This window comes from Schistosoma haematobium, chromosome 2 (genome assembly GCF_000699445.3).
Source record: "Schistosoma haematobium chromosome 2, whole genome shotgun sequence".
NCBI classification, from domain to species: Eukaryota; Metazoa; Platyhelminthes; class Trematoda; order Strigeidida; family Schistosomatidae; genus Schistosoma; species Schistosoma haematobium.
Window position 1 is genome coordinate 11,824,692 of NC_067197.1, and position 19,313 is coordinate 11,844,004.

Consider the following 19,313-nt stretch of genomic DNA (forward strand, 5'->3'; position numbering starts at 1 on the left):
GACACGTTATTCATTTGATTTAAATCAGTTTTACAGCAAATATATTCGATTACTTATGCGATCATAAATAATCCATCCCTTGTAAAAGATTTCTATCATTTAATTAACTTTGCGTAGTAAACTGTATGAAATTAAAATAAGAGTTTTGAGATTGCGACTCAAGATACCAGTGATATTTTTTTGAAGATAATGGGTCTGACTGCTTTGTTTAACATAATACACATGTACAAACCAAGATGAAACAGCATTTATAACCTCTTCAGTATTTGTCCGTTCTCAGGAAAACTCCCTTTGAAATCATATAATATGTAGTATATATATATTTAATCCTTAATAATTCATAATGATGGATGATAATAAAAAATGCAAGGATTTGATGTTAGAAAACGTTATTAAAAGTTTCATCATCACACAACAAACCGTCTGGAAACGATCTTATTTTCAGATAACAGAGTACGAATTGTTGAATATATTACGATGAAGAGAGAAGACAAGATAATACTTCATCAAATTCACAAACCTTTCAAACAAACAATTAAAAATAATATTCTTTTACAACAATGTTAAAACATGTTCGTAGTAGTACTTCATCATTCTTCCATAACCCTGATACTTAATTTTTATAGACAGTAATTTGGTAGTTAACATATCATTATGATTATTTGTATAGGGTTGTGAAGATCATTGAGTTTTGTTTGGGATCATGAATCGGTCAACGTTAGAACACCACTGAAAACCTGGAAGCAATGAACGGCCGTTTCGTCCTTGTATGAGAGTTTTTAGTAGTGCTCAACCACGATCTAACTCAGTACCTTCTGTCTCTCATGCGAACGCCTAACCTCTAGACCACTGATCTAGGAATCAAAGATCTTAATGCCTAACTTTATGTTGTTTTATTCTTTTAAATTTTCATTATTCGTTATAAATACATTCATGTATTCAGTTTATTTTGCAACTCTTTCATACTAGTCAAGTGGTTAATTGTCTTTTTATACATTTAGCCTTATCTTATTCTCTTCGATTATGTTTTCGATCATTATACAACCCAATTTTGATACCCGATATCACGTAACTCTCTTATTTTCTTTTCAATAAACTACTTTATTTGTTAATAAAGTATATTACGTTTTTGATTGAGATCATGAACCGATTGATGCTAGACCACCTTTGGAAACCTAGAAGCACTGGATGGCCGTTTCGTCCCGTTGTGGGACTCCTCAGCAGTGCGCATCCACGATCCCGCTCGCGGGATTTGAACCCATGGCCTTCAGTCTCGCGCACGAACGCTTAACCTACTGGACCACTGAGCCGGCATCCAATGGTGTGAATGGCTAACCTCAACCAATCCACGAAGTTGCGTGACCATCTTCCATTGCACTGAGGTAGACACTTGTTTCTACCTGACAAGGATTAGCTCCACTGATCACGGCTTCTCACCAGAACTCTGAGAATTTTCTCACATCAATTTGTTTATGATCTCAATCAAAAACTTAATAATCTTCACAACCCCTATGATAGTAAACTATATTACGACTGTACAATTTAAATAAATGTTATCGTCATAAAGAGAACTTTCTTTGCTGAATTGTCTTTCATCTTTACTATACTGTTTAAGGTGAACCAACTTAAGTTAATGAAGTAAATTCATCTTAGAATAAATAAATTACAATTCAGAAACAAACAAAAAATTATAAGGGATAATGAAACATTTGTCTCTTACCCAAATGTTCTATCAATATTCAGTCATATTTCTATGAAGTTATCTATCACTATATGTCATACCCTTTGAATTGGTCTCAAGACCTTTTTTGTTTTATACATGCAATAAAAAATATTTTAAAAGACAGAAACACACCTGAAACTGTATTCTTTCTTCTTTTTTTAAAATTTGAAATGCTGAACTTTACAGTTAAGGTTACAACTAATTGTTTGTTCAGTTTGATAAACACGCGAATTATATATATATATATATATATATATATATGTATATATATATATATATATATATAATATTCGATAATAATATACATTTATGCAAACAATTTAGCATAGGCAGATACTATATACATTCTATTGGAATAATTCACCACGCCTTGTATCTATAACAACGTTTACAGTGATAATGAGACTTGTTTACTATAGTTATTGTTCGCATCAATATATATTTTCCAGTTATATTTTGTTTGTTTCTTTTCTATTTTTAATATATTGGATAACGTAATTATTCGAATATAGAATTGGCAACATTTGTAGTAGTAGTAGTAGTAGTAGTTACTGTTGTTGTTGCTGATGTTCTTGTTGTTATTGTCTTTTTTTTCAGAAGATATTGAACGTCTCTTCTCCTGTTTTAAATGAGCAATTTCATCAATGAAATAAAAAACTATTTTTTTCCTTTTTAAAAATCTCTATGTGATTACCATTCAATCGTGTAATAATAAAATAATAGTAGTTGGGCATTACTTCCCCTTCAATTACATTCAAAACACAGGCGTGTTGTTTTTTTATTGCTGAAAGTTTAGTTTCTTTCGTGATTTAGAGAAATATCTACATAAATATTTACAGGAGAAAATCTTTCGTTTGAATAGGTTTCAACCAAAAAGTGACATATAAGAAAGTAGTTTTACATATAATGATGACTTGTATTGTTTCCTCTAAATAAGTGAAATTACCCCCTCCCCCCCCAAAAAAAGAAAAAACATTGTTTCTTTTACTTTATCTGTGTTCTTCCCCTTTCAATGTCTTAGGCAGCATTCATTTGAATAAATTGAAATATTTAGTTTAAATGTATTAAAAAGAATTTCTTATTAGTCGAATCTTTTTTTTTACCTCTTTCGTATATTTGGTTTAGACAAAGTTTTGTATATAAGCTGAGATGATAGTGGCTAACAGTGGAATCTAGGACTCGCGTTCGAATTCTGGAGTGAACATCAACTCTGGGATACAGATACATCTATTTGATGAGTCCAAAATAGAACGAAACGCAAGTTCTGGATTACACTTCTAGCCGCTATCATCTTACCTTATAATGCTTATGACTAAAGTCAATGTCGAGCCATCCGCACAGGATAAACATATACCAATAAGAGACTGATCAATTGCAGTCCTAAACATCAATGGAAACATTTAAGCAACCAATACAAAAATGAATTAAAGTATCGTATATTTCGGGAAATTTATCTTACGTTGCTCTGAATAATTAACAGTGTAATTGTTCTGAAAATTTTCATTATATGAGAACATAGATACAAATACACATATTTAAGTGTAAAACTATTTTCAATCAAATTAATCCCTATTTTTATGCAACATTTTACAGTCCAAATTAAAATAGCCACGTCCGAAACCAACTAATCACTTAGAATACAGGTGATACATTTACGATTGTAAGTAAAAACCGGTACTCAGAATTATAATGTATAAGTTGCTGGTGTCCTTGACCGGATTATGATTGGTTTTTCGTCAGTCGTAAGTATTAATTATAAAATAATCCAACATTTTACTAATAATTATTTAAACAACAAAGCAATGCTAAATGAATTCACTACTTCAGTGGATAACTCATCGGTATTGAAAACAAATAACACTGGGTTTTAGTTAAATTGTGAAAATTAACATATTGGGGTGTTGAAACATACAGTTGACAACATGGTGTGCGATACTGATGTCGACAGACATAAGCAGTATGTATCATCAGTCGAAAGTAAAATGTCTGAAGGCAGAAGGTTAAAAAGATCAAAGAAAAGAGAACGGGAACAGGGAGTGAAGCAAAGAAGCAATGAAGTCTAAGACGATTGATGGACATTTTGCAAATGAAGTTTTTGGTGTGTTTCTCAGATTTTAAAAAAAGGTTTAAACCTGTAAATTTAAACTCTCATGACAAGTTATGAAAAAGAATGTTTTTTTGGTTCTAAAATATGTATTTGTAGTGTCGATTGTTATGTCAAGCCTTTCTATTAACTTATTTTACAGACAGTGTTATTCGAACGGTAACAATTTGTCTATTTCTTTGTATTATTATGACCACTATCATATCTGTGTAAACGTGTATCCTTGAATCTTATTAATTATCTTCGCTGAACACCGCCTCTTTTCGCCTTGATTGAATTCGACTATAAATATTGAGTAGCGCTTATTTAAATTAAGTCGGTTAACATACCTTCTTCAATTTATCTCGATTTGCTCCGTCTCTAATTATCAATGCTGATCAACGATTGAACAAAATATACGTATTAAATACTTCATTCTCGTATTTGACTTACTTAATTCCGTTATTCACGAACCTAAGTTAAGTCTATAATTACATGTGAGGAATGGCGGCATGTATATAAATCGATAACCATACTCTAACGATCAAATTAAATTCAGATACGCAGAGCTATTAAATATTTATACATGAATATTTTAAAGTATAACGTATAAAATCAAAATCACTTGATAATGTTGTGGTAATAGCAAACTTTCCTCTATGTTAAAATAAGTTGATAATAGTTGTATCGAATAAAAAAGCTCTGATCAGAAGATGAACGAATAAACCCAGTTAACAGATATAATATAATAAGTGATAACAATAAACTGTCATAGATCATTAAAATTCGTTATCTTTGACATATAACCCAGTTACTCATATGTGTGTACATTAAATTTAAATGTAAACAAAATTGGGACATATTTTAAGGCATAAACCAACATGACAGGATGATCATCATACCTCATTTACTAGTCAATAGAATTAAAGTTTAACCATTAGGATTGATCATCGCTTACTTTATTATTTGCGCTACAAAAGCGTATGATACAATTGGTTTCTATATGCAGATTTGCATGTCAATGACAATTACAGTACTCAGTTATAAGGTTTTCTACTAAATACATAGTATTATTTTCCTGATGGCCTATTTAAACCAATAAGGCACATATTTTCCAACTGTATAAGTATCATAATAATTTTTTTTTAATTTTTTATGTATATTAATCGCATAGTTAACTGACATATTTTAAGAAAACTATAAAACCCATCTCGATGCTCAGTATTTCAAAATTTAACCAAAGTTACAAATGTGTTACTTTTCTTTGTTTATCTTCCAATGGAATACGATATAGTTACATTGGGATTTAGGTAAAATATGATATAATCGGTCTACAATAGGAAATCCAATGTAGACATAGTGCAGACAAAATCAACATGTATGAGGAAAAAATGAACTTATCACAACAATTTCTTATTGTAATCAGACATAAAGTATTGAATAAGGATAGTATCATTATTCAGTATAAAAACTGAATGATCATATAATAAATCGTGAATAAATAGCTATAAATGAATAAAACCATGATATATAAGTTATGGACGGCAATTTTCATACTCTTGTAAACGTTGGTATATGAATGTTATCGAAATGCTAGTAAGTTATATATTTCATGGGAAGAAACTAATAGATTATTAATTATGTTTTTTGATTGAGATCATGAACCGATTGATGTTAGACCACCTTTGGAAACCTGGAAGCACTGGATGGCCGTTTCGTCCTGTTGTGGGGTCCGTCAGCAGTGCGCATCCACGATCCCGCTCACGGGATTCAAACCTAGGGCCTTCGGTCTCGCGCGCGAACGCTTAACTTACTGGACCACTGATCCGGCATCCAATGGTTATTACTAATTAATCGTTATTATTCATTGGTAATAAACAGTGTGATATTTATTAATGAGATTGTTTGCTAGCTTTTAATAAATGTTATTCATATCAATCAAAGCCGTAGTAATAATGTAGTGAACGAGAACACAAATGAGGTATAATCGAATATATTTGAATACAAAATTACAAAATATCTTAGTAAAATCTGAGAACCATACAGTAAGTACTTCATTCGCCAAATGTCAATCAATCGTCTCAGACTTGACTGTTCTTTAGTTTTCATATCAATCACTCTCTGTCCTTGTTCTCTTCTCTTTGATTTTCTTAACATACTGCCTTCAGAGATTTCACTTTCGATTGATGATGCATACTATTTATATCTGTCGACATCAGTAGCACATACCATAATAACTTAATTTTCTTATACAAATCCATCTAAAGTATGCATATAAACATAATATATATAATGTTTGTATGTATACAGCTTATAAGACGTCTAACCTTAAGTCATGTAGATATATACTTGCAAAATACTAAGAAAAATTTCAGAAAATTACCTAATCTATTGTGTTACCAATTTTGGTTTTATACTATCAAATATAACACTGTACCAATATTGAATCCTGTTTATTTTCTTTCTTTCAAGGATATAATCAAGAAAGAGTCCATAAATTTAGATTGGGAATTTAAACTTTCCTTAATAACGGATGTCGTCAAAGTGAGTGATATTTTAGACATTTTATTTGTGCATAAATTTTAGTTACTTTGTAAGATTTGTTGTCAACCAAAATAATTGTCATACCAAAAAATGAACGAAAAACAGTGGTCAAACCAAGTGATTGCATCAAATTAAAAAGTCTTTGATCTCTGGTTTGAATAGTGTGATCAAGCGAAACGTTTTTGCGATTGACGTTTACTACATAATATTTAGTTTATTTGACTCAAGTTGATCACATTGAAGCAAACACATCTAACTATTAGAATGACTATAGTTTTATGAATATATTTCTTAATATTTGGCCCTACACTTGACTTGTTGATAACATTGTTGAATTCACGAGCCGATCTGAGCTAGACCACCATTTCAAACATGGGAGCACTGGATGATCCTCGCGGCCTGTATGGGACTCCTCCAACAAAATCATTAACTTAAGCTGTACATTCATATTTACAGTTGTATGGTCAATATATGTTATAGAAGGGAATTAAAGCCAAGGAACGATGCAAATTTGGACGAATTATTTTAGCACGCAGAGTTCGGGCTTGAAATCTGGTCATGTTGCACAGATTTTAACAGAAACTGATTCGATGCCTTTGTGAATGGTAACGACGAAAAAGAATGCTCAGAAATCTTGAAGGCATACGTACATACTTTCTAATGCATGATTAAGATAACTTATTTAAATCAAACAACTTAGGAGCTTAATTCACGTACCAAAGTATGGGGCATTAATTATGGCACATCAACTGAAGTTTAAGAATTATAATCATGAAGTCAATAGAATGAATATTATAGTTTGGGATTAAAAGTAGAAATCTTTGTTTAATTGATGAGAATAGTAAAAATTAAATGTTTTAATATATTCTGCATATAAACTAACGATGACAGTTTTCCAGTTCCTACATTAAAGATTCATGAATACTTAACAATAATATAAGGAACGTATTTTGAAAATGGAACTTTCAATCTTATTGTCAAACACTATGTTAATTTAATAGTTGAATTCATGACTCAATCGAAGCTAAACCAGTACTTGAAGCCACTAACTTCCAGTCTTAGCCATGTTGGTAGATGCAGACTACTTGGTTGAGGTCCGCGTGACTATTGTAGCCAATGGTTGGAGACCCTGAGTGACATGGCTCAGAATCGATCACAATAGCGCGGGTGTATACACTCTCTGTCTTCCCTTAAACTATGAGATTAAAATTGCTTTATTTCTTTCTTTCTACCAACTAATTCCTTCTTCTTGTATCAAATCCTTACATGCAGTCCTTCTTTTATATATTACCACCTCTGAATTAACTACTTCTATGAATCCGGTGTTCATCTTGTTGTGCTAATGAGGTATGGCAACTTGGACCGATGCATATATGTGCCTGGTCCTACGTTGCTGACTGACTGTCTGAAACCACCATGGAAAACCTGAAAGCACAGGACGGCCCTTTCGTCCTATCATAGGAATTCCCAGCAGGGCGCATCCACGATTCCTCTTTGCGGGATTCGAACCTAGGTCCTATCGGTCTCGCGCGCGAACCTCTAAACCACTGTGCCAGCATCCAATGCTGTTAATGTCTAACATCAACCATTACACTATATTGCACAACTGTCTGCCATTGTCTTCAGTGAGCTACTATCTCAAGGCAGACCTAGTTAAACTCCACTAGTCACTGCTTCTTACTAGAACTCCACGAAATACCTCATAAAGTCAGTCACTGGTGAGCACATAATGATTAATATCAGAAGAGGGTTTTGTGGAGACTTAAGCAATTTAATAGTTCAATTTATGAGTCAATTAATGCTAGAACACCATGGAAAACCTGGAAGCACTGGAAGCGCTATATTAATTACTATGATCAATTAAAAAAATATTCTTTCAACAGTTATTTAAAGTAACTTTTTATTATTTTCTATAATCGGAATACAATTGCTTTATTGATGCATTAGAGTAGTCTTGCAATGATTTATATTCTCACTATACATATACATCTAAATAGTATTTACAATATATTACAATTACAATTAAAACAACATCAATTGTATAGCAAATGGTCTGTTTCATAAATAAATATATTTATTTATATATTCAAAAGGGTATGAGATATATTCATTCATCTCCAATTAAAAAACATGGTTGGCTTAAATCTACAAATTGTTGTGTAGATGGTCGATGGGTTGTAAAAATAACCGATTATGGATTAACAGAAATCTTCGGTATTTATGGTACTAAAAGAAAGATGAAAGATGAAGGTATGACAGTAAAGATTACTTAATATTTTGTTATTTATGTTTTTTTATCAAATGATTATTTAACTGATGTTACAATAAGAATTTGTTTAAATAAGAACTTACGTCTAAATTTGATCGAATAGTTTCAGAGTATTTGGGCGCCGAGTTGATGTGAGACATTAAAGAGGAGGAATGTATGGATTTACTTCAAATTCATTCGCTGAGATTTTACAAATACATTCTTCCTCTTTAAGAATTTGTTCTATTTATATACATCGATACTTGTTATAATCTGTTAAATCATATTATCAAACTAATTAGGTGAGACTATAATTTATGTACGGCCTTTGAGCGACGCTAGACTGACCTTTAGAGTGTTCACCTAATATCAAGGATCAACTAAATGTTACAGTTGATGATTAAGGTTATATATAATATTTAAGGTTTTCATCACGAACTGACATCAACTATAATGTCAAAACTCTATTTAGCCAAATGGATGAGTGAATTTCGTGCCAAAATCCGAGGCCTGTTACCTTATATCTGATTGGTTCGTTCATAAATTATAGTCTAGCCAATAATTATTAATTTAAATATATTAAGAAGAAACAAATGATTTGTTGAAATTATTGAAGCCACTAAAGGTGACCGGATTGATCTAAGCTGACTCGACGTCAAAGATCAGAATCATTGGTAAAATGTATATTATTAAATGTATATCTTTTATAGACATAATAATGGTTAGTTAACCAATTTTATTTTTGTCAAATGAGTTTTCCATTAAATTATCACAGACTGTTCTGTTTATTAGATTTTACATTCAAACTTTTAATCATTAATTCATTGCAGAAATGTAACTCCTGAATAGATTTAGAATTATAATCGTTTATTCAGGGAAAAATCCCTTAGTAACGAGTTCATTTTAAAAGCTGCACGATCATATCATGTACGTATGTGTTAAAGAGTTTTAGTGACCACAGTGTATTTGACTCTAGTTTGATCATATGATGATCGTATGAATGGTTGTTATCGAAATATAAATATGTCGCCAATCCTCGTACATAATTATCGACTTAAATCATGTCAGTAAATAACGGAATTAAGTATGTCGAACGAGAGAATGAGGTTTGAATACGTTTATTTCGTACACTTATTGACCTGGATAGACAATCAGAAGAAAGAAACGAAGAGGAGAGAACGAAGCGAAATAGCGCACGGTGGATACGCTATGTAAGCCAACTCGTCTTAATCAAGAGTGACTCGATGTTTATAGTCAGAAAAAAAGTAAGTTACAGACATGTGATGAGTAAGATAAGATGTACACACACATATTCTCATATAAAAACAGTCAGGATTGATAAGTGATTAATTAACAAGATCACAGTGTGACAAGAATTTTATCGAAAACTTCCAATTTTTTATCCTATTTACTAAAGGAAATAACGGATTGACACGAAGATCTATATATAGAAAACATTTATGAGATGGACGTTTTACAGTTGAATCCCAATTACTAAAAAATTGAAATCTCATTCATTGCTTATGCTCGTGATATTATGGGCAACCTTCATAAACTAAATCCACTTTTCAAGAGTAATTACTGTTTAGAAAATTACAGTTTAGGGGAGATATTTCTAAAGAGCTCGATTAGAAAAATATCTAACTCAGAGAACCTCTATATAAACTAATACAGTCACTTTCTTTTGTTATCTGATACGAAGACAATTTTCTAAGAGTGGCCCATACAATGTGTTTATAATAATTTACCTGCTCTCATGAAGCTAGGGACATAGGTCGTTATTAGAGACTACTACTTCATCGCATTCGGAAGGATCTTCCAGTGTGCATTAAGTCATCGATTCTGCAACATATAATCAACATATGACATTCAGTCTCCGATTAATCCTTTCACACTATTTATAAAATTCAGCTAAAGATCTCAAGAGGTGTATGTGTTAACCTCCCTTCTAGGCTTCTTGAGCTCTAACCATCTACAGTTCAAATAACGTGCTTGTGTGTACATCCAGTCAATCATCGTTAAACACAATGAATTGGCTCTAGATTTGAAAATCGAGATTTTTCTTAGTCTAAGCCACAAACTTATTTTGATTAGACAACTACTCAAATCTAGGAGTACTGGATGGATTTTTAGTCTCATTATGGGACTCTCCGGTGGTACGTATCTGCGACCCAACGTCCAAGAATCGAATTCTGCACATTCGACCTCGTATACGAGCTCTTAACTTCAAGACAACTAAGCCAGAATCGAACGGTAGTAATGTCAAAATATAGCCAACTCACGACATTATGAAACCCTCATCGATATTTTTCAGAAATCCTTCTTAAAATTTAATTTAAATCTATATGCTTCCTTTTCTTTTATTAAAACAATAAATACAGAATGGTTATGGACAGCACCAGAACATTTAAGAGAAGAAACAAATATTTATAGTGGCAGCTCGAAAGGTGATGTTTATTCATTTTCTATTGTGATGCAAGAAATTATTACACGGGATGAACCTTATGGAATGCTTGGATTAAGTGCATCAGAAATATTGAGTAAAGTTCGTAAACCACCACCACTATGTCGACCGAAAGTAAGTACTGAAATATTACACTACTGGTTGTTGCTGCGATCCTACTAAATAGTTGAATTAGTCAGTTATACATATTAATTATGGGATTTAGATTTCACACTGTCTAAAACTTGTCTTCATGATATGAATTGTTGATAATCTAATGATTGATTGAAATTCTGAGATGGTGAAGAAGATTTATAGCTGAGATGGATGATTTTGATAGAGTTTTGTTCCATGGGCTGGATGGTTTGGTCGTGGAGCTTTCATCGTTCATCTGAACGACATCATCAGCACAAACTTCAGATAGAAGTGAAGTGTTCGAATTTCTCCATATATGGCTCACAGTTTGTCCTATAGATCTTTATATTGATTGGTTCTTGTTGACCTTAAACCTGTCATTGTTGAAAAACATCTTGATTTATTTTGGTCATATAAACAAATTTTCACATGTTATCTTGATTTTATCCTATCTATCGAATTATTTCAGTTCAAAGGAGATCTTCCAGAATTAATGGTTTACATTATAGCTAGTCTAGATTGTACATTCAATCGGAATAACAATTGGCTTTGTATTTTACTCACCAAAAGGCACGGTCTGAATATCACTTTTTCTCAATTATATCATTAGTTAGTGTTATGATTAATCATTCTTGATTTTGATTACTGTTAAAAGATAAAAACTAAATAGGTAACAATTTCGTACACTAATACGTAATTGTATATTCGAATTGGGGAATACATACAAGCAACAATATACAATCTCTATATTTTACCAAGGAATGATGTTGAAAACTATCTTATCAACAAATAAAAATTCAATCATTTAATTATAACTATTATTATTACTTCTACTACCTCTATAACCCCAGTTTTTTTTTTTTTCAAAATTTTCTCTCATGTTTCATATATTTATGTATTATTTTGTCAATTAAGGTTTCACAGTCTGAAGCTCCCCCAGCTTATTTAGAATTTATGAAACGTGCATGGGCAGAAAGTCCTATAATGAGACCAACATTTGAAGAAATCTATCAACAACTTAGACAACTTAATCAAGGAAAGTAAGTTTATTGAATGATTCGGATATTAATCATCATTACATTTAAATGAATGGAACATGTATGGAATAAAAGTTGGTTCATTGATTTTTTTAGTGAGTCTAGTAACAAAGTTATCTATTAAAGTTATCTACTCGTTATATATTTTTTTCAAAATCTGTTCATTGTCAGCCTTCCATCTTCTGAACATCATAATGATAGGTTTTCCATCATTTAAATTTCATGACATAAATGTATACTTGGATCCATGAAGTCGAAATGCACTCAAAAATACACACAAACAATAAACTCAGTATGTTTTATCAATTAAAACACCACTGTAATGAACATTACTATATCAACTGTCATAAATCTTGTTTTAAATCTGTTTGTCACCTATATTTTCTATTACATTTCCATAGTTTTATTCTTCAATATAACAAATTCATTTCATATTATAATTATAACATGATTTTCACAAAGATAAACGTACAGGTTAACCTTTTTTGATGGAGTTTTGTACTCTGAGCTGGATAGTTTAGTCGTGAAGCTTTCATCGTTATTCTGAATGACATCATCAGCACAAGCTTCAGCTTAACCATATGATGGAGTACTATGTTATCTGATTTCTTAAAATAATTAGAATCAAATTATTTCTCTACCTCTAAATGCTAAACATTAGCTCTCAGTTTCTAAATACCTAACCTCATTTTAAAATGTTTGCTTGAAAAAACCTGATACCACTTTTAAAACTAAACTTCTTGTTTCTTCTGCTAATTACATTTAAAAATCGTTTCAAAAGTAACTGTTAGTTTTAACTATCAATAAATTTCAACTTATCTAAAGTTCTAGTATTAACAGTTATGATTAGTGCTGTAATGGGTGGTGTCCAAAATCTAATACCGATACACGACGTGCTACGCGCTAACCCCCCAAATAACTATTTGAGCAAGAACACAAGAGTTGAAGAGAAAGTATATCGGGCTACAAAATAAAATGCACAAATACTCATTGATATATGTATACAACTATAGCCCATAGAAAATCAATCGATTTATTAGTCAATGATACGTATTTGTCCTTCAAGTCACTTCTGATGAATATCGACTGACCTCCTCATTTGGCTACTTCTGATTAGCTCACGATATCAATTAGTATTTGACCATTCAATGTTTCAATGAATTTTATATGTTTAAAATCGATATCAAAACGATTTATTATTGATGACATCATGAGTTACATGTCAAGAAAGGAAGATTTACTCCAGTTTTCTTTCGAGTTTCTATGACATGTTGATTACCTTGGGTGAATAACTCTCCAAGTGTAGGATATTCAAACTATAGACTAAACTTTATTTAGAAATCTCTTAATAAATATTTATATTATTATTTGAGATCAATATAAAAATAGTCCTAACGATTCGTTTATTTTAGAAAAATCAACATCGTAGATCATATGTTCAAGATGATGGAAAAGTATTCAGCTGACTTAGAAGATCAAGTACGTGTTCGTACAGAAGAATTGGAAACTGAAAAGAAAAAGACTGAATTACTAATAGCAAGAATGCTTCCTCCGTAAGTCTTAAATAAATACAATAATAAAATTTAGCTATTAGTTTAATAAAGTTGCGTTCTCTGAGTAATATAGTTTAATTATGAACAGTTTTCTTTTTAAAAAGAATCATCAGAACAAAATACAGTGAAACATTTCCAGTAAGCATTTTCTGAGAAGTTCAGAAAGAAATATGTCAATAAATGCTATTGATCTTTGATTAAATTTGCTACCCCCCTCATCAATCGCCTTACTATCATTTTACAATTCATATGTATTCGACAACATTCACAAGTGAGACGGTGGTACACTGTCCTGATCATCTAAGAATTTATTGTAGCATTAGACAGTGTTGGTATTTTAGGTTATGAACTGTATTTGAAAGTCAGATGTGTTAACTGATCAGTTCTCTTTTTATTGACTTTGTGTCTCCTCAAACAGGACTGATCCCACTGCATATGTAATGGACGAAAACTAAGGTGGGGAAGATCAATATATTGTTTAATGCAAAATTACAAAATCCCTTCGTAAAATATGTAAACCATCTACGTTCACTTGTCATTTACATGCTTCATGATTCTTCTAATTCCGTTGTTATTTTAATTGCTCCCTATTTTCCTTCCTGTTCTCTTCAATTCAGTCTTCTGTTGGTAGGCATTCCACTTGAGATTGATGTTACATACAAATTATATTTGTCAGCATAAGTAGCTTATACTACACATATATTAGACAAAAATTAAATGATTATAACACTGCAAACATTTCAAATTAATGACGTTGTTTGCGGCCATGTCCATATTGCAACATCAAAATTTCGAAAAATCGAGGTCATGAATATTAATTCTATCTTAGGCATCAGAACTAATCATCCCAACCTGATGAACAAAACAATAGTCATATGCTCAATGCTGACTGGATTTCAGTTAGGTTATTGCTAACTGATAAAGTTTAATTATGTCTACTATAATATAATTATCACCGACCGAAATAAAAAAATCATCGTGTGAAGTTAAAAATGTAGATTATTAGATTTTAACTTAGCTACCTAGAAAAAAATGAATTTAGTAGTTGAATTCATGAGTCAATTGAAGCTAGACCACCATGGAAACCCTAGAAGCACTAGACGACAGTTTCGTCCCAGTGTGGGACTCCTCAGTAGTGCACATCCGCGGTCCTGCCTCGTGAGATTCGAACCCGGAACCTATCGATCTAGCGCGCGAACATTCGATCTCTAAATCACTTAGCCGGCATGCAACAGTGTTAATGTCTAACTTCAACCAATCTATGGAATTGTGGTCTAGAGGTTGAGCGTTCTCACGCGAGACCAATATGTCCTAGGTTCGGATCTCGCAAGTCGGATCGCGGATGCGCACTTCTGAGTAGTCCCACACTAGGACGAAACTGCCGTCCAGTGCTTCCAGCTTTTCCATGGTGAACTAGTTTCAATTGACTCATAAATTCAACTACTAAATTATTATAATATTCACAAAACCCCTCTCTGATTAAAAACATAAATTGACAAATAACATTTTACTCTGAGAAGTGTTATCGCGTTCGGATAATACATATAAGATTATATACAAATTAAGCCAAATATGGCTTCCAGTGAAATTAGGACACACGTTTCGTCTTATTTTGGACTCGTCAGCCAGATTTACTTGCACTCTAGACCATTTCAAATTAAAAGATATAAGTATGGTTTAAAATTTTACGTAAGCTACATTAAACGTTACTTCGAACATTAGTTCATTAAGACTGGTTGATTATTGAATATTTAAGTTTCCTTATACGTTATTCTATGTGTTTTCTTCAATTCCTTTTATGAATCTAATATGCTTATATTGTTGGAAACTGTTTACTCTTTGTTAAAACTTTATTATTTATTCTTATATAAAATAGTGTTGTAGCGGAAACTTTAATGTCTGGTAAACCCGTTTGTCCTGAAGCATTTGATGAAGTGACAATCTATTTCAGTGATATTGTTGGTTTTACAACGATATCTGCATTGTCTACACCATTTCAAGTTGTTGATTTGTTAAACGACCTTTATACAATGTTTGATTCAACAATTGACTTTTATGATGTATATAAAGTAAGTGTTTTTGAATGATTTATGAATGTGAATTGTAAATATTGTACATCATTACTATGTTATCAAGTGTTGTTTGATTTAATTATTTGCCTGCTTAGAATTTATAAGTATTGCTGTGAACTACAAAGCCTCTAGATCACTGATATCAGAACACCCTGGTTTGTATTTTTAACTTCTGTCAATTTTTGACATGGCACAAATTTCAGGGACTAGCAGTTGTAATATTAAAGTCCTTACAATCTATATTCACAAACTTTGTCTTAGAAGATGAATAAAAGAGAAGTAAGCAACCAACCTTCAAGAACAAGTAACATTTAAAATGTGGATGATGTAATCAACTCAAATGCTTTAATCCGTAGTCATATCAGTCACTCGCGTTGAAAGTCTTTTTCTTTGATTTGATCTGTTTATAGACAATGTATTTCACATAAATACCTATGGCCACGAACAGAAGACATTGTACAAATGAATTCGTTTAAGCTTACTCTGGATATAATCATTTGAGCAGTGGAATGAAACAAATCACTGGTCTAAGTAATTAAGTATTTATGAAAAGTATATAGACAATAAATAAATAAATATATTTTTTTGAAAACGATTACAGGATTCATGGCAATATACAAGCATGATCAGGTTGATAATGATAGTAATGTTAAATGGAAAGAACAGATTGTTTGAAGTGTTGTAGTCCAAAGATTGGTAAGGGAGTACATCAGTCACATGCGTTACAACAATGTCAGTGAGCAGTTGGTAACTGTCAATTCTTTTTAATTAGACATCCTGTCGATGTACGAGTAGTGTATTTAGGGTCATTTCCAATGCTACAAAAGAGTATATATGACCACCTCTAAATGTGGTGTATGCTATTTTTGCTGAAAGATATAAGTTGTATGTAACGTCGATCTCAAATGGAATGTATACCAACAGTAGATTGAATTAAAGAGAACAGGAAGGAAAATAGGGAGCAATTAAAATAACAACGGAATTAGAAGAATCATGAAGCATGTAAATGACAAGTGAACGTAGATGGTTTACATATTTTACGAAGGGATTTTGTAATTTTGCATTGAACAATACATTGTTCTTCCTCACAAAGTCTTCGTTAAATTCACAACTAATGGAACGAAACTGTAAACAATGATCACAGAACAACACCAGCGATATTAACTAGAATGAGTCTACTCTTATAAATTTGTTAGGTTGTTTTGTGATCTACCGTTCGGAATAAACATTATATAAATCTGTTAAATTTACCAGAGGTAGTATAAGTGTAAAATATCTTCAGGAAGAGATATTTAATACGTGGCCTCAATAATAACAATAACTAAACATGTCATTTCCCTATCATTTCTTTAGTGGAATGGGATATGCTTAAATATGCAAACACATTTGAGGCATTTTCATAAGAGACGTAAAAATCGATAAAATAGATAAAAGATGGAAGTGATTTTGTTTCATGAACAGATTGTGGCAAATTATTCCAGAGTCTCAAAAATTTTACTTTTAAAGTAATTTATTTAGAATGCGAATTTATAATGAGTCAGCTTCATTAATGATATGGAGTTAGGGATGTGATAACTAGGCGTTTCAATATAGTAGATTGTATCAGTGGGTGTAAATATAATTTATCAGGTGTTTCGAAAAGAAGATAGGCTAGAAAAATATACTGCTTTGCATTAAACGCGAATATATATCAAAATTGAATATTGATCAGATACTGATTTATAAACTGCTAACTTCTAACTGCCGATAGCTAATTGGCAAACTTGACTATCTTCAATTCTTAATAAATCAAAACATGTATCGTGACTGTGATGTAATTACAATCCAAGAATCCTGGGCAAGTGATTTACAAGATTATTGCTTGGTATCACTACAAGATATCAATATTTATTGTCACGATCGACCTAGCAATGAGAAAAGGTGTTGCGACAGTGCAGCTACATTTTTAAACGTGGATTAGTGTCGATCTACTTTTGTACGTTTTCAGTTTTCAAACGACTTTATGGACTGTTTAACTTTAAGATACTATCTAAAACATTTGAATAAACACAATTATGTTCATGTTACGGACTGCACATGATCTCGATATTTACTCCTACAATTTGTTAATTCTTGCATATCACCCATGATTCTTTACTGGTTTCCATTATTCTTCCACGGGCTATTGATAAAAGATTTTGCTGTATTGTGAGGAGCGCTGAAGGTAGTTGGCAGGGTGTGTGGTGACTTTTTTGAGGTCATTATCGGTTTGGTTGTGGATAAACATCTAAAGTCTTGCAAACTCTTGGCAGGTGTTATCAGATACTAACCATCCGCTTCATTTATATCCTTCTCCTTGCATATCTTGTGGTAGGACGAGACGTCAATTCATTAAAATCCATACACACAAGCAAATATATAAAAGCTCTACAATACCTTATCTAGTAAATATTCTATATGAAGAACAGGTTGTTAAAGTTGATCTAGTTAACAACTTATATTCCTAGACATATTTCTAACTAGAACGTTGTACAGGCTCAAATCTTCTTTAGAAAAACATTTCGGTTCGTTCTAGGTCGTTTGTCCACTTACCTCATGTCTAGAATTATGCAGTTATCAATTTCATTCACTTTTTTCCTTTTCTTTGTAAAATAAACTAGTTGATATACCTTGTCCGGAGAATTGTATACAGTACCAAGAATTTAATATTGAATAAGATCATTAATAATAATAAGAATAACATCAGAAAAAGTACCCTCTTTCTTAGAAGTCTAAATAAATGTTACCATTTTGAATGCACGTATGCCAGCGATATTTATGAGTCCAGTAAATCTAACACTCACCACATTCAACAGCCCATACGAAATCATCCCGTTTCCAGTCCAACAACCAGGAAGCCAGAAAGTCTGAGCTAGAATAAATGAAACTTTTGAGAGGGCTTTCATACTTTGAGGAGAAAGTGAAATAAAGCACAATGTGTATAAAGTATTTTACGAGACAAAGAAATCGATGTCAGTTACATGACACTGCCAAGTTCCAAAAATAAATAGCACAATTATTGTTCATATTGTAATAATCATAACAAGTCACTGAGATTTTGTTTAAGTCAACTCAAAAAGCCATTCGCTATCGATGTCTCAATATAACTGAAGCTGATATAGATCATTCCAATTTTATTGGATTTAATAATATAAATTGATCTGACACAGAAGATAAATAAATTATTTTAAGACCTCCATTCAGAAAACGGAAGTTAAATAATTTACGCATTCATAGTCAACCTCTCACAATCACAATACGATAGGTCTCAAGTACTCATCTTATTTAAGCTCTAAACTTACATTAATGATAAAAAACAGAATGAAAGACTACAACGAACTACATTTTGTTAATTACCAAGACACTGTAGATACAATAGCATGTAACGTATTTATTGTTAACTGATAATATCTAATGGACAATGGGGGATATAACAATAGTAAGAACTGTTTAACAC

The 19,313-nt window shown here is 31.8% G+C and overlaps 1 protein-coding gene across 1 annotated transcript in view; it reads left to right on the top strand.

Annotated features, from left to right (window-relative positions):
- Nucleotides 1-19,313, top strand: part of GUCY2F (Retinal guanylyl cyclase 2) — a gene marked incomplete at its 5' end in the record, with an annotated part of 47,535 nt that overhangs the window by 15,038 nt on the left and 13,184 nt on the right. The window contains 6 exons of the mRNA XM_035732732.2: nucleotides 6,279-6,350; nucleotides 8,444-8,600; nucleotides 10,980-11,176; nucleotides 12,092-12,216; nucleotides 13,626-13,766; nucleotides 15,643-15,835. Of these exons, the coding sequence (XP_035585897.1) occupies nucleotides 6,279-6,350; nucleotides 8,444-8,600; nucleotides 10,980-11,176; nucleotides 12,092-12,216; nucleotides 13,626-13,766; nucleotides 15,643-15,835 (885 nt within the window). The remainder of the gene's footprint in view (nucleotides 1-6,278; nucleotides 6,351-8,443; nucleotides 8,601-10,979; nucleotides 11,177-12,091; nucleotides 12,217-13,625; nucleotides 13,767-15,642; nucleotides 15,836-19,313) is intronic.